Source organism: Macrotis lagotis, chromosome X, assembly GCF_037893015.1.
Source record: "Macrotis lagotis isolate mMagLag1 chromosome X, bilby.v1.9.chrom.fasta, whole genome shotgun sequence".
In the NCBI taxonomy this organism is placed as follows: Eukaryota; Metazoa; Chordata; class Mammalia; order Peramelemorphia; family Peramelidae; genus Macrotis; species Macrotis lagotis.
Genome location: NC_133666.1, coordinates 623,379,127 through 623,405,604, shown reverse-complemented (window position 1 = coordinate 623,405,604; position 26,478 = coordinate 623,379,127). Strand labels below are relative to the sequence as shown.

Genomic DNA, 26,478 nt, shown 5'->3' with positions numbered 1-26,478 from the left:
CCTACAAATAATTCTATAAATATACAAATGACCTATGGGAGAAAAAGGGTTCCCTAACTTGACCTAGACCTTCATAGCCAGTGAAGATATAAAATTCAGGGAATATGGCAGTCTAGGGCTCAGGCTGGGGAATAGCTCATTTTTATTCTCTTTGGTCTTCTCAGTTGCTCTTCATACTTGGGTGGCTCCACTTTCTCCCCTCTCTACCCCTGGTTTTGGGATCCTGAATTTTAGTGGAGGACATCTCAAATCTGCATTAACTTCATGCATTATGATATATAGTATCTCAGCAGGACCCTCATTATGAATTTATATTTATTCAACTCTTTTTTCATCAGCAGAGTGGATAGAGAGTGGACCTTCAAGTTAGGAAAGCTGAATGTAAATTTCAACTCTACCATATGCTATGTTCCCCTAGGTACATTATTGCTCTAGCCTTCTCTTTAATATGACAATTTGCAGAGAAAGTACCAACCTGCATTGATGTAGTGAATTATACCCAGAATTTCCCTCTCACAATAAAATAGATCCTATCCTTGTTGCTATCTTTGGTGCCTCTACTAACAGCTTACTTTTCTCCTCTACCCCCTCATCAGTACATATCTCCCACAGGTTCAGAAGATATCTCAGCATTCTCTTTCCTTAAGGAGCCCCAGGCTCTCCTATGTGAGCAATCTCCATCTTAGTTCTCCATCTCCTTTGCATTTCTTTTCAGCTTCATCAGTTATTCCCATCCTCTGATCAAAGAATATTTGCCAACATTCAATACTCCAAGATTTACAAATGACATTAGCTATACCATCTCACGTTAGCCTCACAAGTGCCCTGTGAGGGAATTCCCAGAGCTATCACCTCTTCTCTCCATTCTCATTAATGAAGAAAGTGAGTTTCAGAGAGATTGGGTGATTTGTCCATGATTACAGAGTTGCTAAGAAGGGCAGCCAGTGACTTTTTGGTAGAGCACTAGTCATGGAACCAGGAATTTAAATTTAGCCTCAGATACTTCCAGCCATGTGACCCTGGGTAAGTGACTTAACCTCTGGTTGTGTGACAAAATGGAGCCACTGGAGAAGGAAATGGCAAATCATTCCAATCTCTTTGCCAAGAAAGCCTCAAATGGGGTCATTAAGAGTAACATATGACTGAAAGACTGAACAGTACAACACAATTCTTTCTCAGTTGCAAATGGCTCTTCATTTCAGGAAAATAATTTTGGTGGTTGCTAAGAATAGGCTTGATTAGTGAAAAACATAGGGCAGGGAGACCCAAATAAACTCTACATCTAGTTTCTTTCTACTTCATTCCATTGTCTGTGAGGTATTCTTAGTGTTGTCTCTTCCATTGAGCCCATCGCCTGCTTCCTTCAGGGCCTTGCTTCATCTCCAGTGTCTCTTTTCCTCTTAAGTCCTTCCCTCTGATGATATTTTGGGTCTTTGCAAATCCCTTTACTTTAATTATTCACCCAATTCTTTGGTAAAACTCCTCTCCCCTTCATTACTAAAATTTTAGTGGTTGTCATCACTAATTTTTCTTTCTCCCCAAGTCCTTCACATCCATCTTTCACACTCTTCACAGTGACTTCTTTTAGTATCTATTCTCTACAAAGATTATCACCCATGACTGAACACTTTCCACTCCAATGTCCTCCAGAGATATTATATATATATATATTTTTTTTTTTTAAATTTTTTAAATTTTTTATTTTTTACTTCCCTTTCTGAGTCTCCTCTATCTTCCTCTCTGGACTCTCTTTATTATGAATACTCTTTAAGGGCCAGTCTTGGACTTCCTGCTCTTCTCTTGAATCTTTCCTTTGTCAATCTCATTCACTGTCCTAGCTTCACTACCAAGTCTGCTGGTGAGTCACAATTTGTAACTCCAGGTGTTGACTGGCTTATGCCTCTCCAAACCACATCTCTAAATGACTTCAGAACTTGTCTGCCTGATAGCCCACTGGTCCCTCATATTTAACAGCTAAAATGGAGTTTATGTTCTTTCCCCTCTATTTTTGATAACTTTCCCCTTGTTCTGCTGCTCTTCAGTTTACTCTTCCTATGAAGTATTTGTGGGGTGATTGCTTATTCTTCAGCTCACTTAGTCACTAAGTTCTAAGTCTGTCCATTTCTGCTTCTACAACACCTCTATTCCTTTCTGTACTTCTTTAATCTTATTAGTATCTAACAAGTAAGGGCCCTAATTATCATATTCCTGGATTGTTGAGATATTCCCCTGATATATCTTCCCACCTCTGCTCTCTCCTTCACATCACACTAATAATCTTCAGAATAATCTTCCATATATGTGGAATATTGTATCCATATCTATATCTATGTAACCATTTCACTTCTCTATTCAAAAATCATTTGGTCTGCCACATAATGTACAAACTGCTGTTTGCTTTCAAGGTCCTCCACCATCTGATGACCCCCTGATTTCATTTTACTTTCCTCCATGTAGTCTAAGCTCTCATCAATCATTACTCATGGACCACTGAATGTACCTCATCCTTTTTCACTTTCTTGTCCCATGTCTTTTCAATGTCCTCTCAATTTCCCCTCCTGGTTTCTTGAATTCTAATTTAAATCCTACCTTGTCCATTAATCCTTCCTGGAATCCCCTTTTTCATTGTGACTTTTCCCTTCAGACTTTAGATTTTAATTTGTTTTGCATCTCTCTAATGTCCTTGGATAATATTGTATATTATACTTACCTATGTATGTGCCTGATTCCCCTACTAAACTGTCAGCCTTGTGAAGGCAAGTCCTGTGTATCATAGGATACAATCAGAATATTGTATCTCCCTCAGCCCCTAAGATAGTACTTAGTGTACATTTTACTGAATGTGAATTCAAATAGATGAATGAAATCACAAAGAAATGAAAAAAGCTAGGGTTCAGAGTGTGTGATATCTTCCTAGGGGCCAAGAAGAAGAATACTCCAAATTTTAGAGTATATGACAATCTCAAGCTCAGGGTGTATAATGACCCAAAAAGTGGAATGTGTGATTGCTTAGGGAAAAGGAAGCAGTGTCTCATGTTCAGTGTTTGTGATAGCCCAGGACAAAATACTGGGTTAGTAAAATGGATAAAGAATTTGATAGCTTCAGGTTCAGCATATGTGATAACCCATTGTTCACTGCCTGGAATATGATTTTCTTTGGACTCAGATTCTGAGATGTCTCTTGGTTCAGTGTGTTTGATAATTCAAAACTAAGATTGCACACAATAAAACCACACTTAAAGTATGCCATGGTATGGGTTGCTGGAACATAGTATTTGTAAATACCCAGCATATTTGTAAGATTCCTCCTTAGAAACCATTGAAATGCTGGGCTCAGGCTCTAAGACCCCATCACTGATTCCTAAGTAAGCCCAAAGATACCTTTCTCCCCTGATCCAGACCTTTTTCTCTTATAACAGGGGAACCAGGACACAAGCAAGGGAACTGGGTGCTCCTTGGACTACTAGGATTGGGACTACTTTGATGAAGACTGTGGCTATTAGCATCCTATTCACTATCAAGGGCTTAATCTTTTGATCTTCCTCCCATTCTATAAAATTATCCCATTAATTCTTCTCCATTACCTGCTCTCTCATATTTCCATCCAATTGTCCTCCCCAACCCTCATCCATAGTCAGCCTCTTTTCCCTTCATCTCCCCTCCCACACAAACCTCACAATCTCATGCCTATTGCCCATGAAATTTCATAGTCTCCTCTTTGCCTTCATTTTCTTTGTTCCCTTAGAGTCTTATTTACTTTTCAATTCTCTTTTTTTGTTTATTATTCTTTCTTCTCTTATATACCTTCTGTGAATGGAAAAGGGGAATGAAGAGAAGGAAATAAGTTGCCTCCAGATGAGTTTGGTCTCTGACACCCTGATTTGACTTTTGACCTTTGTTTCTCTAAAAGCATGGGATACAACATTATGGGAGGCACCATTTGGACCTGCCATGACAATTTGAGCCCCAATATTCCCAGTGACCTCAGTCTCACTCATTCCCCTTGAGATTCAAAATAGTTGAATCTCAGTCTGTGTTCCTTGAAATAGGAGAATATTTCTTTCTTTGGCTATTGGGATATGGAAGTGTCAGTCCAAGTGGTGGGGCAGATATTCACAGTCCAAGTTCCCTAGTTTCCATAGCTTGAATAGCAGCATCAATTCTCACCAATACTTTTTTCCTGTATGAGATTTATTTTGAGATACACACCAGCTTGTAATATTCAATTCATGTTCATGGAATTATAGTCTTGTAGGATTGTTGAATCCAGTAATGGATATGTACAGTGACACATGTTAGGTTGTTCAAGTTGGGGACTTTTGAGGAAGAAAATCAGCCTCATCATCTTCTAGTGCCCACCTTATCTTTCAATATCCCTGGGGAGGTCACCATCCTTCATTCATATAGTTGAGGAAATAATCATATGGAGGAAAGGTTTTAATTTTCATCAGGAAGGATGTGGGTCAAATGTAGGGAAAGACTTCCTGATGCAAGATTTCCTTGAACTGCTAATATTATCTATATCCTATCGCTCTCCTCAAGGCTTTTTCCAAGGTAAGGGGTATAAGGATATTTTAGGACAGAAACCAGAGCACTGACTTCCTCTGAAATGCAACTGAATCTAATCTAATCCCTCTGTACCCTCAAAGATCAAAAACTGGTTTTGTGTGAATCTTTTTTCTTTAGTAAAAGAGGAAATGAAGGAAGGTCCAGGGAATACAAACTATTAGAAGTAATCCAGGAGTCCCAAGGGATCCAGGCAGTGAGAAACTTGAGTGAGGGACAAGTACAGATGACCAGGAATGAGAATGGAGAGGACAATTCCTGTGGTAAGAAAGAAGAAGGGAATGACTTTGGAGTCTTGAAGTTGAGATTAGCCTCAAATGGTGACAGTCCCTTGGAAGGAAAGAAGTAAGCATTTATTAAATTAATACTATGTGTTAGGAACCATATCAAGCTCTGAAGAAACAAATATAAGCAAAGAAGAAAGATAATGTCTGCCCTCAATCTAATGGGAGAAGATAATACACAAAAGGGAGATAAAAACCAGGAAAGGGTGAAAATATTCAAGGGCATGGTTTTGAAGTATAGAAGTCAGGAACAGAGCTAAGAGGAGAATTAGAGGCCAGTCTGAGACTCTACCCAAAATGTAGACTCCAGGAGGAATTCCTACTGGGAAAAGGAGGCAGGGCCCCACAGAGTTATATTACAGGCAGAAAAGACAGCAGGTAAATTAGGATATTTTAGGATGGGAAGGCCTCAGGTGCTAAAAGAATTTCCAGAATGAGAGTGTTGGAGCCCCACTTTGAAGACCAGAAACCAAGAACAGTTCTGAGTCCTTTGGTCCTGAGAGTGAAAAAAACCCCAAACAACAAAAGCTCACATATGAACAAATAAATGTTTGGGGATTCAGTTTATTGAGTGAGATGATGCCAGAGGAGTCTGGATTATAAAAGTGACTCATCATGTTCCCTGGGCTCCTATCAATAAATCAATCATCTGAATGAAACAAGCAAAACTTCAGTGTAGGTATCAGTCTACTATGGTAAAGTTATAGTAGATGCCATGCTGCCTTGATAAATATGAGGTGCTAAAAGTGACAATGAGGGGAGGGAATAGGTACTGGAACATGGGCAAACCAGCACCATTCTTGATTAAACTTCCTCCCCGTATTCTGAGTCTACTTCCTGTTTCCTCTTCTCTCCCCATCCTAAACTTTTGCATTAAAGATTTTTCTCAAGACTCCTGGCCCAGATAAGCTGAGGCTCCCATTCCATCCCTCATCGAATATGTTATATTATATATTAATTTATAATTATATTTAATTGATAATAATTACTATTTACAAGTACCTATATGTCAGATACTCTGCTAAGCTATTCACAAATATTATAACCTAAGTGCTATTGTTATCTCCATTTTACAGATGAAGAAACTGAGGCAAAAGGTTGTCAAGTGTCTTGCCCAGGGCCTCCCAAGGTCTGAGATCTGATCTGAATGTAGGAATTTCTGACTCTAGACCCTGCACTCTATCCACTGTACCCTAGAGAGTACTAGATTTGTATTTTCTGTTTCTTTCTGGGGTCAAGTCCTTCATCCAAGTACTGTTGCTAAAGAATGATATCCTTAGCATCTCATTACAGGAACCCAGACTCTAAGGGTTTAGCTGTGCAAGGTAAGAACCCTGCTTGAAACAATTGTCAGAGTTGATAGGATCATGCACAATGGCCAAGGAGGAGGTTCAGAAAGAGTAGGAGTCAGGAGGACATGATCCATCCCTCCCTCTGAAGCTAACATGGCTCAATATTGTCCCTGATATCTGGTCATACAAGAACTATGGGACCAGTGAGATAAATTTCACTTTGAGATTGAGAAGGATGCCCCATTAAGCCTGAGGATATAGAGAGAGGAATATATAAAGATAGGAATGAAATGGGACTAAACAGTAGATGGAGGACTGTTTTCTGGATGTTCTTACTGTAATAAAGAAGCAAGAGAGGAAATAATTCTGCCTTTGCTAAGATATAAAGGAGGAAAGAGCAACAGAAGTTTTCTCTGAACTGTCTGTGAGTTGGGAAATGATTCTCCCCGCAATTCCTCTGGAAGTTGGGTATACTAAAGCTGAGTCTGGGGAATCATAAAATTTGAAAGATAAGATTGACAGATAGGGTTGCCCCTTAGAAGTTCTAATCTATCTTCTACTCTGCTGCCAGTGATTTTCATGAAATACATATCTGACTCTTACTTTCTCCTCAACTCAATAAAACCCAGTTATTTCTTATTAACCCCAGGATCACATATAAACTATTAATATAAAATTTAATATCAAATATCAAATGTTCCTTTTGACATTTAAAGTCCTTTATAGTCTAATCATTTCCTATATTTCTGGTCTTTTTTTTTAACCTTTATTCTCTTAAAAGCATTTTAGGATCCAAACACAATGGTCTTCACACATTCCACCTCATTTCCCTACTATATATGGAATGCTCTTTCCTCACCTTCACCTCTTGTTTTCTTTGGCCTTCTTTAAGACATTGCAAATCCTACTTTCTGCAAGACATCTTTTTCTGTCCTTCCTAGTTCTCTCTAAAGAAAATGCCTTTTTTCCCTGAAATTACTTTTCATTTACATGGTATATAATAAAGTTGCTTGCATGTTGTCTTCTACATTAGAATGTGAGGTCCCTAAGGGCAAGGACTGTGTTTTGACCTTTCCCAGAATCCTTGGTGCTTAACACTATCTCAGACATATAGTCACTTCTTTATAAATACTTGTAGACTGCCTCAATGGAAAATCCCCACAAACACCTTAGTTATTAGAGGACTGGGTGCTCCATTTTATAGTTTGTGTTTAGACAAACTCCTTTTCCTTAAGGAAATGGGAAGAAGCTCATCTGTTTGTCATCAGTAATCTAACTTGTAAGATGGGATAGGTACCAAACTAAGAGTCAAAGTCAGTGCAGTATTCACCCTAGGACCTGGATCAGTTACAAACCAGTGGTCTTGGGAGATGCTTCTCAAACTTCTTTGATCACTGGACAATGGTGCTTGACAAGTTAACCTTACTGACCGTGAGTTGAGCACCTAATAATCCTGACCACTGACCACTTGATGCCATTGTAGATTCACCTTGTGGGACCTCAGCAAGGGGTTTCCATCATGTCATGTGTGTAGATAGGTCATTATATATATAGTAGCTCCCAAAGGGGAAGTTTTCCCAGGAATCTAAACCAGACCCATGAACCTATCTCCTGATGTGGCTGCCTCCCAAAATAATTTCTGAAAGCAACCCAAACAAGCCCAGATAGCCTTCCTGGCATGGTTGGAATTATTTAGAGCCTCTTTCCTGGGGATCCATCTGCTCCGACTCAGATTTAGGATCTGGTACTTGTGACCCTAATGAAGTTAGGTTAGGAAGATTTAGGGCATCAGGCCCTAAAGATGACATGATTTGGCGCAAAAGAACCCTCTGTCAAGCCATGAGTGAAAGAGGTCTCATCCTCTGGAAGCTATAGATTTGACTATTAAACCTGAGGCAAGGTCTATAAAACTGTTCAAACCCTTTGATCTAGTAATACCACTACAATGTCTGTATCCCAAAAAGATCATAAAAAAAGGGAAAGTATCCACATAGTCAAAAAATATTTATAACAGCTCTTTTTTAAGTGACAAAGAATTAAAAACTGTGGGATACCCATTAATTGAGGAATGATATATAATGAAATATTATTGTTCTGTAAGAAATTATGAGCAGGTGGACTACAGAAAAACCTGGAACAATTTACATTAACTGATGCTGATTGAAGTCAGCAGAACCAGGAGATCATTATATACCTTAACAGCTAAATCATGATATAATTAACTATGATTGACTTAGCTCTTCTCAGCAATACTTCAATCAAAGACAATTCTAAAAGATTTGTGATGTAAAATGTCATTCACATCCAAAGAAAGAACTTTGGAGTTTGAATGCAGACCAGAATGGGTGCCATCCACAGCCAAAGAAAGAACTCTGGAATCTGAATGCAGAACAGAACATGCTATTTTCACTTTTTAAAGTTTGTTGTATGCTTTTTCTTTCTCATGATTTTTTCCTATTTGTTCTGGTTCTTGTTTCACATTTCTAATATTGAATATGTTTGACACGATTATATGTGTATAACCCATATCAGATTTCTGGTTGTCATGGGGAGGAGGAAGGGAAAGAAGGAAGAGAAGGAGAAAATTATGGAACTTAAAAATCTTACCAAAGAAATGTTGAAAACTACTTTATATGTAATTGGAAAAAAAGTAAATAAAAACTTGCAAAAAACCAAAACCTTAAAGTTCCTTAGGAACAACTAGTGGAGTTGCAGACAAAGCTCTAGTGAAAAAGGTCCTGTCCTCTGGAAGCTATAGAATTGACTATTAAACTTGAGGCAAGGTCTATAAAATTGTTCAAATCTTTTGATCCAGTAATACCCCTACTAGTTTGTTAAGAGGATCAAATAAAATAAAATTGGGGCTTTACAATTTTTTTTGGTGAAGCAATGGAGTTAAATGACATGCCCAAGATCACAGAGCTAGTGAGTATCAAGTGTTTGAGGCTCAATTTGAACTCAGGGCCCTCTGGAGTCCAGTCAGTGCACAGTGCCATTTAGCTGCTCTTTGAGATAAGATTTATACAGCACTTAGCAAGTTCCTGGCACATTGGAGGACCTTCATAAATGCTTATTGCTTTCCTTCCTAAGGAAGAAATGGATGGAAAGACATTCAACACCTTGGTGTGGGCAGGAAAAGAGGGGGTCAAGTGCTTCTATTCCCCCTTCTGCATACCTTTTATCTAGACTTAAACAACTTGGCAGAAGAATATGAACCTTAGGCCAGGGGTCAATGTTCCCAAATATGACCAATCTTTGGCTCTACAATTTCTGACATGCTAGGGTGGTGGTAAAATAGGATGGGTGCTTAGAAAACAAATATTCCCTGGACTTGGATATAGTATCACAAATTTCAATTATCCAGGATGTTCTAATCCAAAACATGGGTGAAGTTGGTGGTAAGGTGAAATAGCACTCCCATACAATTAGGAAGATTTGGAGGAGTATTCAGCTTGGGAGCCATTGCCAGTACTCATATGATGTTTTTATTACCTGAATCCTGTAGTGGTGGTCTACCATTCTTAATTGATATCATCATCATCATTATCATCTTTTCATGTTTTAAGGCTTGTAAAGCATATTTTAGGATTATATTACTTCATCTAACCCCCCACATATACAATTTCATACGTAATTTCTGCAACATAATTTTTACAGGTCTTTTTTTAATAGATGAGGAAATATGTTGAGAAAAATTAAGTGATTTGCCCAAGATCTAATACCTAGTATGTGTCTAAGGCAGGATTAGAGCTCAGGTCCAAGTCTGGTATTCTCTTCCCTGTGCCTCCTAGGTACTAGTCAGTATAAATAACTACAAGATTGTCCTTATTAGGATGTTAGGTGTCAAACCCAGGGAAGTCCTAGTAAATACAACCTAGGTAAGAGATACTGAATCTGCTGACTTTTACCCAAGTCACCAATACTAAAGAATACTACATCTTTGAAAAGAAGTGGAAGTGATCTGTATTTATTCATGAGATGAAACAAGCTGGGAGGTGGAATTCTGGAGTATGTATATATATATATACATATATATATATATGTATATATATATACACACATATATATGTATGTATGTATGTATGTATATAACCTTTAACAGTCTGCTAGGGAAGGTAGATAGCTTGTAGTATGTCACTAGGAACTAAGCAGTACCAAGAGTTTCTGGATTTCTGAAGCAATTTATAATTGGAGAGGGTATATCCAAAAGTTTTAGAGAATCATATGAAGTCATTGATCTAACTAACAGAAGGACAAGAAGGGCACATTCCTTCACTTAGGGGAGAATATATCTGAAATAACTACATGAATTATTCTATCTGTGTTAGTCACCAGGTGGCACTCTAGTATTGAAAAACATTACCTTTTCATTAACATATGGACCTGTCACCCTAGCAGTAGCCATGTTTCTATTCTCTCCTAATATCTTTCCAGATTTGTATCAAACTTATGTGTATGTGTGAATTTCCATCTTTTTCAGAATTCATATCTTATTTTTACTGCATTTTATTTGACCCTTGGTCTATTTCTCAATCCTTATCATAATCCCAGGAAGACTATTTAATTTGCCTCTAACTTAAATATAGTTGCTAAAAGAAATAGAAAGTGATACTATGCAGTTTAAGAAAAAGAGACTCTAAAGGGCAGCCCAGTTGAGTTTCATAGCCCCTTCTCTGCTTTTCATTTTGCTTTTTTTCTCTTCATCAGCAGATGTAATCAAACTAAGTGATCTTCTTAGCTCCCTACCTTCCCTTCCCTTTATCCCCTCATCTTGTGATCTCCTTCTTGTCCCTATTGCTTGATAGTTAAGTTCCTCTGGTCAATACATATATATATATATATATATATACATACATACATACATATATAAACTTTCTTCTGGTCAATACACACACACACACACACACACACACACACACACATATGTATATATGACTGATACCTTAGATTATTGGAAGTGTGAGAGATTAAAGCCCCAAAAAGAAAGATGCCGTATTCCACTAGACTTCCCACTGGAGCTTGAGACCTCTCTAGACCCTACAGCAGAGGTGCTTTATGTTAGCTTTCCTTGTGTCTATTCACAATCACATTTATGTGATTTTTTGGGTCTTAACAATTTGGATGGCAAAGAGGAAACTAGTAAGAGATTCATAGTGGTTATGTAGCATGTGTAAAAGGCTAAAAGTCATGGTAATGTGAAATCACTTTGCATATTCTAGATAGAGAGCTGTGAGTTTGGTTAGAATGTAGCAAAGGAGTGGAAGAGTCATATAAGACAAAGTTGGACAGGGAGAAGGAAGGAAGTCACATCAGATTAAGAAGGATCTTGAAAACCAGGCAGAGGACTTTGAATGGTACTCAACAGGAAATTGGAAGTCACTGAATATTTTTGAATGAAAGGATTATATGACCAAAGAGGACTATTCTCTTAGTCACAGGAAGGGTGGATTAGAGGAACAGTAGACTATTGTAATAGTCTTAGTCATTGGTAATGAGGGCCTCAATTAGGATATTGACAGTGAATGGAACAAAAAAAAAAGGGGGGGATATAAGAGAAACTGTGCAAATGGATCTGGTAGGATCTTAAATATGAGGAATGAAGGGTAGAGTCAATGATACCTCCAAGGTTACAATCAATAAATGATGCTGCTAAAATGAATAGGTTCAAGTAGAAAGATACAGGATTCAATTTTGGTTATAAGGAAGATTTCAAGTATTAGTATGTAGTATGGAAAGGACAGGGGTGGGTGTGGAGGTGGGAAGATCTGTGAAATGATTATTTCAATAATCTATGAAGATAGCAATGATGATTCATTTAAATTCAGTTCAACAGATAGGAACTAAACACATTTTTGAGTATTGAACCTGCAATTTCTTAAATACTCACTTTGTCAATACACTGTGATAGGCAGACAAAAAAAAAGATGAAAAAAATCCTATCCTAGATAAAAAAAAGTCTCAATTTACTGAATTAGTAGTAGGTTGATGGAGATGGATAGAAAATGAGGGTCAGAACTATAGAGATAGAACTCACAGAATTTCACAATTGATAGGATATGAGTAGTACAGCAGACAAAAAGGTCAAAGATAACTCTAAAGTATCAAACATGAGAGAGAAGATGGATGGTGGTGCCACAGACCACTAGGGATATTATAGTAATAGCAAAGTCAAAGAGGATAGGCAGGTATTGATCATGTGAACCATAAAGCACTACAGAAATGTGAAACACTTTTATTCTTAAAGGGGGAGAGGAGACAGCAAAAGACAGAGCCTCTGGAATCACCCCATTTATAGAATCAGGAAAGAGTCTGCAAAGAAGGAAGAAAGAATGGTTAGAGTGGTAGGTGGAAAACTATGTGATTTCCATGAAACCAAAGGAAGAGAAAATATCCAAAAGAGAGAAGTACTCAAGGGGTGAGCAATGAGTGGCTAAAGTCACTTGTTCAAGACAGAGAGTCTTGAACAAAAGGTCATTCAATTTGGTAATTAGAAAGTTTTGGTGGCTTTGGAAAGAGAAAAGTTTCTGCAGAGTGATGGGCAGAGAAACTAAATTTTTGGGAATTGATGAGAAAGAATTGTTGGCAAAGCTACTGGAAAAAGAAGTGTAAAAACTTTTTCAAGAATTTGGAGAGGAGAGATGGGACAATAGCAGAATAGAGTGGAAGAGTCAAGGGAATTTGGGTAAATAAACATTAACAAGCATTATATATAATGGGGATAACTAGCCCCATTTCCAATAAGATCAGGATGAGGCAGTGATGCTCATTATCACTAGTATCATTTAATATTATATTAGAAATGTTGGCTTTAGCAATGTGAAAAGAAAAAGAAATCAAAAAAGTAGAATAGGCAATGAGGAATCAAAACTTTAACTCTTTGCAGATGGTATGGTGCTAGACTTAGAGAACCCTAGATAATCAACTAAAAAGATACTTGAAACAATTTGTAGCTTTAGTAGCTTTAGTAAAGCTGCAGTATATAAAAGAAATTCACATAATTCCTCAACATTTCTATATGTGACTAACAAAGCCCAACAGCAAGAGATAGAAAGAGAAATTTCATTTAAAGTAGCTGTAGACAACACAAAATACTTGGGAATCTACCTGCTAAGACAAACCCAGAAACTCTATGAACACAATTGCAAAACACTTTTCACACAAATAAAATCAGATCTAAACAACTGGAAAAATATCAATTGATTATGAGTAGGCCAAGCTAAAATAATAAAAATGAGAATACTATCTAAAATAAACTACTAATTCAGCACCATACTAAACAAACTAGCAAAAAACTACTAGAGCTGGGAAAAATAGTAACAAAACTAATCTGCAGAAATAAAAGTCAAGAGCATCAAGGAGGAGGGGTGGCTAGGTGGTGCAGTGGATAGAGCACCAGCCCTGGAGGCAGAATACCTGAGTTCAAATGCGGCCTCAGACACAATAATTACTTAGCTGTATGGCCTTGGCAAGTCACTTAACCCCATTTGCCTTGCAAAAAAATACCCTAAAAAAAAAGAATATCAAGGGAATTAATAAAGAAAAATGCAAAGGAAGATGACTTAGTAAAACCAGATCTCTTACTATATTAAAAAAGTATCAGTCATCAAATGTTTCATATGGGCTAAAAAATAGAGAAGGGGATCAGTGGTATAGATTAAATAAAAAAAAACTCCAGTAATAAATGATTATAGTCATTAACTATCTGATAAACTCACACTTTAACTAAGACACTATTAGATCAAAATTGCTGAGAAAATTGAAAATTACTATGGCAAAAGGTAGGCATAGATGTTGGTCTAAGACCAACATCTTACACTTTGTAGCAAAATAAGGTTAAAATGTTTGCAGGTTTTAGTCTTAAAGGATGATACTACAGGAAACTCAAGAGAACAAGAAATAGTCTATCTTTCACATCTATTGCATTGGGAGTTTATAACTAGATTAAATTAAAAAAATTTTGCACAAAATAAAATCAGTGCAGCCAAGTTAGAAGGAATTTGGAAAACTGGGAAACTATTTTCATAGCTAGTGTTTCTGATAAAAGACTAGTTTCTAAAATACATAGAGAACTGGCTTAAATTTATAATAACACAAGGCATTTTCTTATCAATAAATGGTCAAAGGATATGAACAAACAGCTTTCAGATGAAGAAATTAAAACTACAGTCATATGAAAAAATACTAAAAATCATTATTGATTAAAGAAATGAAAATTAAAACAGCTCTGAAATACCATCTCACATCTATTAGGTTGTCTAAATAACAAAAAAGGAAACATCAATGTTGGAGAGGATGTGGGAAAATTGGGACACTAATGCACTGTTGGTGGAGTTGTGAACTGATCCATTCTTTCTGGAGAGCAATTTGAAACTATGCCTGAAAGATAATAAAACTGTGCAAACCCCTTTATCCAGCAAAATCACTACTAGGTCTATATCATGAAGGGATCATGATAAAGAGCAAAAAACCCACATGTACAAAAATATTTATAGCAGTTCTTTTTGTAGTGGCAAAGAATTCGAAATTGAATGACTGAACAAATTGTGCTATATGAATATGATGGAATACTATTATTCCATAAGAAATCATGAGGAATGGGACTTCAGAATAGCTTGGAAAAGACTTTCATGAACAGATGCTGAGTGAAGTGAGCAGAATCACTTTTAACAGGACATTCCACATTAACAGCAACATTGTGTGATGATCACCTATGATGTTCTTACTTATTTCAACAGAACAATAATCAAAAACAATTCTAAAATACTTGTGATAGAAAATACTACCCATATCCAGAGAAGGCCCTAAGGTGTTTAAATATGGATCAAAGCTTACTATTTTCATTTTTTTATATATAGTCTATATTAGATTTCTTTCTGTCCAAGGAAGCAGGAGAGAAAGGAGGGGGAGAATAAAATGTAAAACTCAAAACTTTGCTCAAAATTATCATTGAAAACTACCATAGGGACAGTTAGGTGGTGCCATAGATAGAGTACTGGACCTGGAATTAGGAAAAACTGAGTTCAAATTAGAGCTCAGTCACTAAGTATTTACTTGGTTGTGTGACCTTGGGCAAGTCACTTAGCCCCATTGCCTTACAAAAAAACAAAAAAACCCCCCAAAGTCTACCATTGCATGGGTTGGAAAAATAAGTGAACAAAGTATTTTTTAAAAAAAATCCATCACTAGCCAAAAAAAAAAAGAAAAGAATTCATGAGCAGTTGGACTTTAGAAAAGCCTGGAAAGACTTGCATGAACTGATATGAAGTGAAATGAGTAGTTCCAAAAGAGCATTGTAAACTTATTGGCAACATTGTGAGTTGGATCAACTATGATAGCTGCAGGCCTCTCAACAATTCAGTGCTCAAGGACAACTCTGAGGGGCCTGTTATGGAAAATGATATCCACATCCAGAAAAATACATTCATACACATACAAATCATGGAGTCAAAATGGTATATTAATTTTTAAAAATTTCTTTTGTGCTTTTTCTTTATTTCTCATTTTCCCCTTAGCTCTAATTCACTTTCACAACATGATTAATAAGGAAATATGTTAAAAAACAATTTTACATGTACAACTTCTATCAGATTGTTAGCTGTCATGGGAAGGAAAGAGAGGGTGGTAGAAAAAGGTGAAACTTGTAACTTGCTAAGGGACAAATTTTTTAAAATTATTTTATTTAATGAAATGGGGTTAAGTGACTTGCCCAAAGTCACACAGCTAGGCAATTACTAAGTGTCTGAAGTTGGATTTGAACTCAGGACTTCCTGACTCCAGGGCTAGTACTCTATCCCTTGCTTCACCTAGTTGTTTCTAATGGATGAATATTGAAAACTACTTTTGCATGTAATTGGGGGAAAATATTAAAGAAAAATATTTTCAAAAGAAATTTGGAGTGAAGGAGAGATGGAGCAATAATAAATTGGGGTAGACAAGTCAAGGGAATATTTTGGGAGAATTAGAGAGACCTGAGCATTTATATGGACAGATGAAAAAGTCAACAGGAAGAGACTGAAGATACATGAAAAAAGAGGAAAGAGATAACTCCTGAAAAAAAGATCCCAGAAGAGTCTGGAAAGAATGTATACAAAGGCATAGTTATAGGAATTACTAGTTTTATTTGAGAAGTAGAAACATTACTTCTTTTGCCATTAGAAGGAAGAAGGAGAGAGCAAGTGATGATTCTGAAAAATGTCAACAAACAAGAATTATTGGCACTTCAGTCATTCATTCTACCAATTCTTAAATAACTAGTTATTTCTAAATAAGAATTTCTGGAGTTTTTAGCTACCTCTTCAATATGATTTCAATATGATTGATCATTTAAGAACTGGAGCTTTTTATGTCATAATCACTACTCATGTATGTATAACAGCACTCACAATATAAGGCCTAACCTGTTCAGATCAGTGATGAAAAAACATTTATTAAGATCTTTATTGTGTACCAGCTACCACCTCAGACACTGGGCACACCAAGACAAACTGTCCCTGCACTTTTGAATTCTACGGGATAGGGCAGGGAGCAGAATTTACAACTGTCCATAAATATATCTTAAAAGCAAATTCATTTTTTTGGAAGGTGGTCTCAGTCTTCTTCATGTAGTAGGAAATAATTTGTTCAAAGTGAGGGGGATGGGCATGAGGGTTGGGGCATGAGGAGAGATAAAAAGTCTTGGTACAGTTATCAGTGAGATCAAATGTTGATTAAAGTAGATTATACACTGCCAGGTGTGGGATTTGCTCATTTGAGTTTGTTTTGTTTTTCATTTTTTGCTTTTACTTCTTTTTTGTTAAGAACTAATTCCCTCGCGTGGAGGGAACTATTTTGAGTTCCCCACCATGTATATGACTTCCAACAATCACCAGTTGTGTAATTTAGAGAGTACTCCTAGGAAGTGACAGGTGACTTGCTGGGAATAATGTTGTTTTTTCCAAGAGAGATTTAGGACAGTGACTAGGTAGCATTACCTTTCTCTTCCAACCTTAGCTTTGCTTGTTAACAACTTTTCCTTTAAGTAAAATTTAAATTTGTCTCTTTGCAATGCCCACCTGTGGATCCTGGATCTACATTCTCCTGCTAATTCAAATAAACAAACATTACAAAGTGTCTGCTATTTGCATGATGAGCAGATGAAAATCCAACAGTTTGACCCTCTCAGGGCTCATATTTTACCTGGGGGGGGGAGTAGGAGGAGAGAAGGGAGGGGGAGAAAATATTATCAAAGATCAAGATAGTAGAAAAAAAAGGAGCTACCTGACAAATAATCACCTTTCTGTCCACTATGTTAAACTGTCCCTGGTGTGAGGTTTTGTGCTATACATTTGGAATCAGTGAAATCAGTTGGATTTTTGGTGACTTTTCCCAGTGATAATCAGCAACTCTAAAGTAAAAGAGAAACTAGGGAAGGAAAATTCCTCAAGGAAATGAAGGAGTAGATTGGGAACAATGGGAGTTTTCCCAAGTGAACTTGATAGAATTGGGTTGGAGACTCCATGAAATTGGTTCCATTGGTTCCATGTCTCATTTATATCTTAGATCTTCCTCAGTGCCTAACCCCGTGGTAGGCACACAATAAAAGATTTTTGAAAACAAAATGACTTGGGTCATTAGAAAGATTTCTTTCTATTCCACCCTCACCACTATGGCTTGAAACAGGTGTACAGTGAATAGTGTTAGGTCAGTGTTGAGAAGACCTGAATTCAAATCCACTCTCAGACTCTTTCTAGCTATGTGAACTTGGACATGTAAGTCACTTAACCTCTTCCTAACTCAGTTTTCTTATCTGCAAAATGGGGATCATTATAGTACCTACAACTCAAGTTTTTTTATGACAAATTGAGATTATGTGTATATTAAGAGTTTGACAACCTTAATTCTATGTAAGTGTTAGTGGTATTTTTATCCTCGCTTGACAGATGAGGAAACTGAAGCAGACAGAAGGTAAATACCTTTCTGTAGTGACAAGCTACTAAGTACCTGAGACTGGATTTGAATACAGCTCTTCCTGATTATAAGACTAAAATTCTATCCTCTGCACTAGCTGATTTTTCTGAATTTCTGAGCCTAATTCTATGAACCATTCCATTTCACTTATTCCACTATGACCACCCCTGCTGACAATGATCTCTTTCCTCCTCTCCCTGAAGAGCTAGTGCCCTAGAGTCTGATTTCCTCAGGTTGCAAAGAATCAGGTTCCTCAGGATGGGGAGAATGAGAGAGAGAGAGAGAGAGAGAGAGAGAGAGAGAGAGAGAGAGAGAGAGAGAGAGAGAGAGAGAGATTTGACTGGTATGGGGGTAAAGCAAAGACATCTAAGAATAGAAAGGACAGACCTACCTTCTAATCTGTGCTGAGTTGGACTGTATGGCTACAGTGTTCACCTCAAGATGCTGACTGCCCCCATACTTCAGGACACTTGATGCAGACCCTGTATTAAAACTTAATGTTAGTAGGGCTAAAAATTAGCTCCAAAATCACAATTATTCTGTACTAAATCCCTTTTCCAACCCAGGCTGCATCTGTCTGCTTCATGCTCCACCCCCTCTCATCCTTCACAGGATGGGGGATGGTCATACCTCCCTGCTCTTAGTTGACTTCTTAAAAACATTTCCCTTGGGGCAGAACACCTATATATACCTAGGTTATCAGCCCTGGACCACAGTTGCAGACGAGGTCCTGCAGTTTTAGCAGCATGTCTGCCAGTACCCTCACCACAGTTGCCAGGATTTATCTCCTGGGGATGCTCCTCTCCATTCTCCCAGGTATCTGTCCTGTCCATACTGCTTCTTTCCTCTTCCTCATATTCTGAATGGGGTTGAGACTCTAATTAGCTTCCAGATTTCTCTATCTCCAACCTGTTCTCTCTTCTCTGGAGGTAAGGGGCCATGAAGCTTTGCTTCTTCTTGATCTCCTCTCCCTGATAAACTGGGTTGGGATTGGAATCTCTAATTAGTAGCCAGATGTCTCTGCCAGGGTCCCTAAGCTCCCTTTCTCATGGAGGCTTTATATGGGGCTTCAACTTCTTGGTATGTCCTTTACAGGTTCCTGGGCCCAGGTTCTACTCAAGGAAACGGGAGGCAAGGTGACACACGAGGGCCAGTCTGTGACCCTGACCTGCAGTGCTTCCAGCTTTAATTTCAAGGAGTTTGCCATGTCTTGGCACTGGAATCCAACTGGGAGGCGCAGGGAGCTAGTGGCCAGCATCAGCTCCAAAACTGGCAGTAATAAAGAGTACAGCTCCCAGGTTAAGGGCAGGGCTTCCATCACCAGGGACAATGGGGCCAAAACTGTCACTCTGAAACTGGACCAGCTACGAAAGGAGGACTCTGGCAAATACTATTGTGCCAGACTCACTCTGCTGGGGTCCAGGCAGAGGCCTTGACAAAAACCTGGGATTAGAGACCCAGATGCTGCTACTGGGCTGTGTTGTATTTTCTGTGTGTGGGTGGGGAACAGGAGGGGAAAATGGGAAAACAGATTATATGTGTGTGTGCTAAAGTAAGAGAGGGCTTTTCTCCTAGTCTCCACTGTTCTTCCACACTCCTGTGACTCCAGCCACTGTTTCACCCTCAGCTGAGGACCTCCTCTATCCTTCCTTAAGGTGCCAGGCGGTCACACCTCCTGGAATCAGGTCCCTAGGGCTGACTCCTAGGAAAACAATCAATGACTGGGAGCAGGAAGAATTCACCTGAAATACTATGAGAACACAACCTTTCTGCTATGTACCTGATCCTGGATTGGTTCAGTTTGGAGCTAAGCAGGAGGAGTGAGTCCAAGCTCACTTCTGGGGGACTCTTAGCTTGGTATAGAGTAGAAATAATTCTCTTTCTCACTGAGGAGTTCAAATTCTTAACTCTAAGAAACACAGAAATAGTTGCTTTGTTCCTGCCCTCAGGAAGACTGTCCTGATATAGGAGGTATAAATATAAAGTATATGTCCATTTTACAGATGAGAAAACTGGTTTACACATGACAAAGATTTGACTGGAGTTACCAAACTTAGGCAGTAGAAATTCAGATCTGTTTCTGAATCTCCTACCTGTAGGCCTTATAACCTGAGTCTCTTAGACCAGGTCTAGAGAATGCATTGATCATTTGTTGGCTTGTAAGATCTCAAGAATCCTCCTTTTCAAGTTCTGTTAAGTTCTAATTTGAATCTGGATAGGGAAAGGCTCCAACGATGCTGTCAAGGACATAGCCTTTTAAAAATTTGTGTTGTAATTTTGCTATTCTGTGATGCAGACCTTGGACAGTTCTACAGTCCAGCATGCTATATAAGACCTGGAAACAAGGAGTACAAGGAAAGATTCCCAGAGCCACTTGACTCTTGTAGATGTGCTTCTCTAGGGCATCGAGATCCCCCAAGTCTTTTCTAATTATCTTCTATCCCTCTGCCAATGTCTGTCACATTCTAAACATGCCATATGATTAGAGCCAACTATTTAGTAGCATCAGTGAAAACTCCTTGCAGCTTTTCTGGTAGCTTCAGAATTCAGTGGTGTAGATTGTAGAAGAATGGTTGGTTCCCTCTTCAGGGTTACTGGCAACAGTTATGACCCCCTTGATCCCACAACCCAGCTCTGGTTCCCCTCTATACTACCTATCACCTATGAACCAAGACTTTCTTGCTTTGTTTTTCCCCAGTAACATGTAAAAACAACTTTTAATATTATTTTTTAAATGTTCATGTCATTTAAAATGTTGAGTTCCAAATTTTCTCCCTTCCTTTAACCCTCATTTACAAGATAAGCAATTCAATATAGGCTTTACACGTGCAGTCATACAAAACATTTTCATAATAATTTCAAAGAAGCCCCTAGGGTGATAGGAGGGAAGGGGAAGGGACATTGCCTCTGACTCTTAGAGAATAAAAAGGGATAAATATTGATTTAAATGGGAATTGAAGGAGCAAAAAAACTTAAAGGCAGTTCCCCAAACCAACAATTCTAAGACCTAGATTATTCATTTTACTTAAGCCTCACAAATCTGTAGCAACTCCTTTAGGATAATGACAAAACTCCATAGGTTAATTTAGAAAAACCATCTATAAGTTTTTCTCTCTCTTACCTTCTTACTCATAGGTCTTCTCTTGACTCTCAGCTCCAGCTCAATGTGATAGATCATTATCCCCCTAAACCATTTGTGAATGTTCCCACAGTTCTTATCCTATCTGGTATGACCTCCTATCTATTACCTCCCTCCTCCATCTATCATTGCATTTTCAAGTCTTGCTTAAATCTAATTTACTCTGGCAGGTCTTTATTGACAACTTTAGCCCATTCTGACTGTTCCAGTCTCCAAACTCATAACTGTCTTTCTTATGATGCTCTCCTCTGTATATTCTGTAGTGCTCCCTTAGTGCCCGTTTCATTTTTTTAAGGTTTTTGCAAGGCAAATGTGGTTAAGTGGCTTGCCCAAGGCCACACAGCTAGGTAATTATTAAGTGTCTGAGACCGGATTTGAACCCAGGTACTCTTCACTACAAGGCCAGTGCTTTATCCACTACACCACCTAGCCTCCCCTTGCCCATTTCATTCTAAAGAAGGAATTATCTCCTGTAAACTGAACACGGAACTCTTATGAGTTCCTTATGAGAACTCTTATGTTCTCTTATAATGACCAGAGACTCAGTCTATGTGAACCATGAGGACCTTGTACAAAGGAATATAATTTAACACTTCATTCCCACATTCTCTCCACTTCCAAGATCTTCACCTTAATCCAGATTTCCATGATTCACATGGATTGTTACAATGTCCTACTATCTGTCTCTCTGACTTAGATTTATTCCATGACAATCCATTCAATATATACCATGACCTTCTCTCATCTTATTTCCCCTTCCTCAATATTCATGCTCTCTTAAGACCCTTATCTCTTTCTGCCTTGTATTTTAATTTTATTTAACCCATGTCTTATTCTCTCAAATGAGCTACTGGAAGGCAGAGACCATGTCTAATTCATTTCTGGATCTTCTTTCAGTATCAACACTTGAGGCTTTGCAAATATTAAAAATATACTCAGTATTTGTAGAAATAAAAAAACTGAATTTAGAATTAAGACAAGCTCATAATATAGAGGGCTTTGAATGCCAAGCTAAAGAGTTTGGGGTTTATCTTTTAGGCAATGTGCTGTAAATGAAAGGTTCCGAATAGTGAAGTGATGTGATCCCAATTTCTGTGACTCCCTTCAAGGCTGAGAATGGGTATCACCTGTCATGGGGAGATTCATTTTTGGATCTACCTTCTTGGCAATGTTCTACATCTTCTCAATTTAAGTTTTAAAATATATTTAATATTTTATTTTCAGTTACATATAAAAGATAATATTTTCTTTATTATTTGTTTTTAAATTATTGTTTTTAAAATTTTTGAGTTCCAGATTATTTCCATTCCTCATTTGGAAGACAAACATTTGATATAGATTATATACATTCAGTCATGAAAAACACACCTTCTTAGTTGTATTGTAAAAGAAAACACAGACCAAAAACAAAAAGCAGAAAACAAAATCAAAAGCCACCCAAGAAGAAAAAGTAAAGTTTAAAAAAGTATACTTCAATCTACATTCAGACTCCAACCATTTTTTTTCCTGGACATGGGAGCACTTTTCATCACAAGTCCTTTTTAGTTGTCTCAGATCATTGTGTTGCTGAGAATAGCAAAGTCATTCATAGTTGATCATTGTTCAATATTGCTATTACTGTAAACAATGTTCTCCTGGTTCTGCTCATTTCACTTTGTATCAGTTCATTTAAGTCTTGATATTTCTGAGATCAGTTTGCTTATCATTTCTTATTGTACAATTGTAATGAGAATCATGTATACCACAATAATATACCACACTTGTTCAACCATCCCCTGATTGATGTACATCCCCTCAATTTGCAATTCTTTACCATCATAAAAAGAATGTATATAAATATTTTTGTACATATAGATCTTTTAAAAAAAACTACAGGTCTACCAGTGGTATTGCTATGTCAAAGGGTATGCATGAATTTTATGTCCTTTAAAAGAATAATGCCAAATTGCTCTTCAAAATAATTGAATCAATGTAAAACTTCACTAATAATGAATTAGCATCTCAGTTTTCCCACATTGCCTCCAACATTTGTCATTTCCCTTTTCTGTTTTATTAACCAATCTTATAGGTATGGGGTGGTACCTCAGAATTTTTTTAATTTGAATTCTCTATAATCAGAGCATTTTTTCCTATGACTATAGAGAGCTTTCATTACTTCATCTGAAAATTGCCTGTTAGTTTGATCATTTTTCAGTTGAGGAATGGCTCTTATTTTTATAAATTTGACATAGTTTGTTATATATTTGAGAACTGAGGCCTTCATTACCTTCTCAATTTAATTTTGCCTCACTATTTGTGCACCTGTTGTATCTTAGTTCAGTAAGCAAGTGTTTATTGAATATCTCCCATGTTCAAGATTGCAGAGTCATAAAAGCAACAAATTAAAAATAGACACTGTCCCCAAGAAGTTTCCATTCTATGAAGGGTACAACCTTGATGTATAAAAGTCAGTATATAAAAAAAACAAAGGAAGGAGAGAGTTTTTACCACTAGCAGGATCAAGAAAGACTTCCCATAGGAGTTGAAAAGATTGTTAGGGGCAGCTAAGTGGTGCAGTGGATAAAACACTGGCCCTGGAGTCAGCAGTACCTGGGTTCAAATCCAGTCTCAGACACTTAATAATTACCTAGCTGTGTGGCCTTGGGCAAGCCACTTAACCCCATTTGCCTTGCAAAAACATAAAAAAAAAAGAAAAGAAAAGATTGTTGAAGAAAGCTACAGTTCCTTTGAGGTAGAGGTGAGGATGAAGACCATCACAGGCATGGCTAAGAGTTTGGGCAAAGCCATGGTTGTGATAAATAGAACATCAAATTCAGAGACCAGCAAGTAGAACAGTTTATTAGGATGAAGAATGCATGAAGCGAACCAATGTAAGACAAGTCTAGAAAGGTAAAATAGAGTCATATAGTGGAGAGACTTAAATGTCAAGGTAAGGAATTTATATTTTATTTGAAAGTCAATGGGGAAGGCTGGGTGTTGTAGAATGTACCTATACTACCTCCTACTGAGGAGGCTGATGACTTAATTAATTTATTAATTGCACTGTGCTAAGCTGATAAAATGCCATCACACTAAGTCTGCCATCAATATGATGAGTCCCAGAGAGGGAGGGACACTAGACTACCCTAAGAAGGGTGACCCATTCCAGATAAGAAATGGAGCTAGCCAAAACTTCCCTGTCAATTAGTAGTGAATTCAGACCTTCAAATTGGCCATTTGACTTCCAGTTTGTGCGAAATGTGGAGCTCTGGTTTCAAAAAATAAGACCTAGTTTCAAAAAAGGTCATAAGGAGTTACTGAAGTTACTTGATTAAGGATGTGAATTGGTCAGCCCTGGGATTTAGGAGGATTAGTCTGGCAGCTGGCCTGAGTTTAGATTGGTGAGGGAGATCAGAAACAAAAAGACAGATTAGGAAGCTATAGTAATGATTGTTGTTGGTGGCAGTTTGCTTGCATGCAGAGAAAGAGCCAGAGGAGAGATGTTGTAGATGTGGATTCAATAATACAAAGTCATAGGTTCACTGTGGGGAGATGAGGGAAAAGGAAAGGTCAAGAATGACTGAGACAGATAGGAAGCACAAGGAATAGAGTACTGCACTTGGAGTCAAGAATACCTCAAATTAAATTCTGTATTTAATAGATACTTATTAGCTGTGTGACCCTGGGGCTAGTCACTTAATGGAGATCATAGCAACACTTCCCTCCAGGAATTGTTTTGAGGGTCAGCTAAGAAAATATTTGTAAGATGCTGTGTAAGATGTAATTGTGATGCTAGCTATTATTAATACTATTATCTCTGCAGCTTCTATTGAAGTACAATATCAATGTTTGTGAAATTCCTGTATAGAAAGGGGTCCCTGACATCCTTATGGACCTGGAGAAATTCCTTAGAAATATAACTTTGGCTAGGCACCTATGGGTCTGAAAAATAGTCTGATAGGACCAAGGGGTCATGGATATACCATAAAATTGTCTACAGATTTACAAAGCATCCTTGCTAGCCTAATTGTCTTGCTGTATCTGTTAAATTCCAGGACTGCCTCCCCCTTCCCCAGATGCGGCTGGAACCATAAGATAGTAAATTCCTGACTCCCTCCATCTCAGAAAATATGTTCAATCATTACACAAAGACCCTGATCCCTTCTCACCCCTATCTATATGGAACCATATATTTACATATGTATATGTCAAGATAATATATCTAACTGCTGTCTTTGTTTTTTTTTTTTGTATCTTGTTTGCTCTTAGTACCACCCCCAAAACACTATAAAAGCCCTATCCCCTGAACACTTAAGTACTGTCTGATTTGGGTACTCAATCCCCAGATAGTCCCTGAGAATAAAGATCTCCAAATTTATCAAATTCTGGTCTCCGTCTCGCTCTTTGGGTACAACATTTGGAGTTCCTAGTGAGATCTTGGTGTTTTGTGTCACCAAAGGAGACCATGGGAGCCTTGAGTTTAGGTTCGAACAGACTGTCTCTCCCTTTCCTAGGGGAGCCAGGCCCTGATGATGTTCCAGGGGCCCCAGGACTGAGTAGACATAGTCTTATCCCCCATTCGGCCTAAGTGGAGATCCTGTTCCACCTCCGGAGGTAAGCTTGTTCTGGTTCTGGGTCTAGACATTTGGTTACAGGGGAATTCTGTATCAGACAATGTCTGGGTCCCCTCTTTTGGGTGCTCTTTGTGATAGTGAGGACACATTTGGTTGGCCTTTGCAAGGGCGAGATTGTCAGACCCAACACTGAAATCTCCCCTCACGACATTCCTGAGATGTCAGGAATTTGCCATTGACCTGTGTTTGTGGATATGTGTTGAAATTGTCAGTTTGGAAAATTCTGTTGCATTTGTGTGATTTGTGCTTGTGCCTCATCTGTCTTTATGTGTTTAGATTGTCTATTTACTTGTGTGTTCAGATTCTTCTATTGATTTGTTAGATGGGGACAAAAGTTCCCCTAAAATTGTCATTGGGTTGCCTCATTTAAATTGCTGATCTTTGTTATTTTGGGCAGCTAGATTTCTAGGCATTTAATGCCCTCGCTGACTCTCCCCTTGAGCCTGCTTTCTGCCTGTGTTACAGTGGGTAATATGATCTCTTCCTCCTCACCCCTGCATTTCAAAGAGGGATTTTTTTATTTTTTAAAAAAAGGAATGGATTTTGGTATTAAATTGACTGAGGCCAAACTACTCACCCTGTTATTTTACTGTTATGAGAAGGGCCCCCCAGTCCTTGTTTATGTTCCCTTCTCTTTC

At 37.9% G+C, this 26,478-nt stretch overlaps 1 protein-coding gene and 1 long non-coding RNA gene across 2 annotated transcripts in view; one reads left to right on the top strand and one right to left on the bottom strand.

The window, feature by feature from the left end:
• LOC141500205 (uncharacterized) overlaps positions 1 to 18,682 on the bottom strand; it is a 59,754-nt gene extending 41,072 nt beyond the window's left edge. Inside the window, exon 1 of the long non-coding RNA XR_012471892.1 lies at positions 18,480 to 18,682. This is a non-coding gene — a long non-coding RNA (uncharacterized LOC141500205). The remainder of the gene's footprint in view (positions 1 to 18,479) is intronic.
• Positions 18,683 to 18,759: 77 nt separating this feature from the next.
• Positions 18,760 to 26,478, top strand: part of LOC141500203 (Ig heavy chain Mem5-like) — a 79,571-nt gene continuing 71,852 nt past the window's right edge. The window contains 2 exon segments of the mRNA XM_074203191.1: positions 18,760 to 18,904; positions 19,184 to 19,363. Of these exon segments, the coding sequence (XP_074059292.1) occupies positions 18,835 to 18,904; positions 19,184 to 19,363 (250 nt within the window). The 5' untranslated portion in view covers positions 18,760 to 18,834.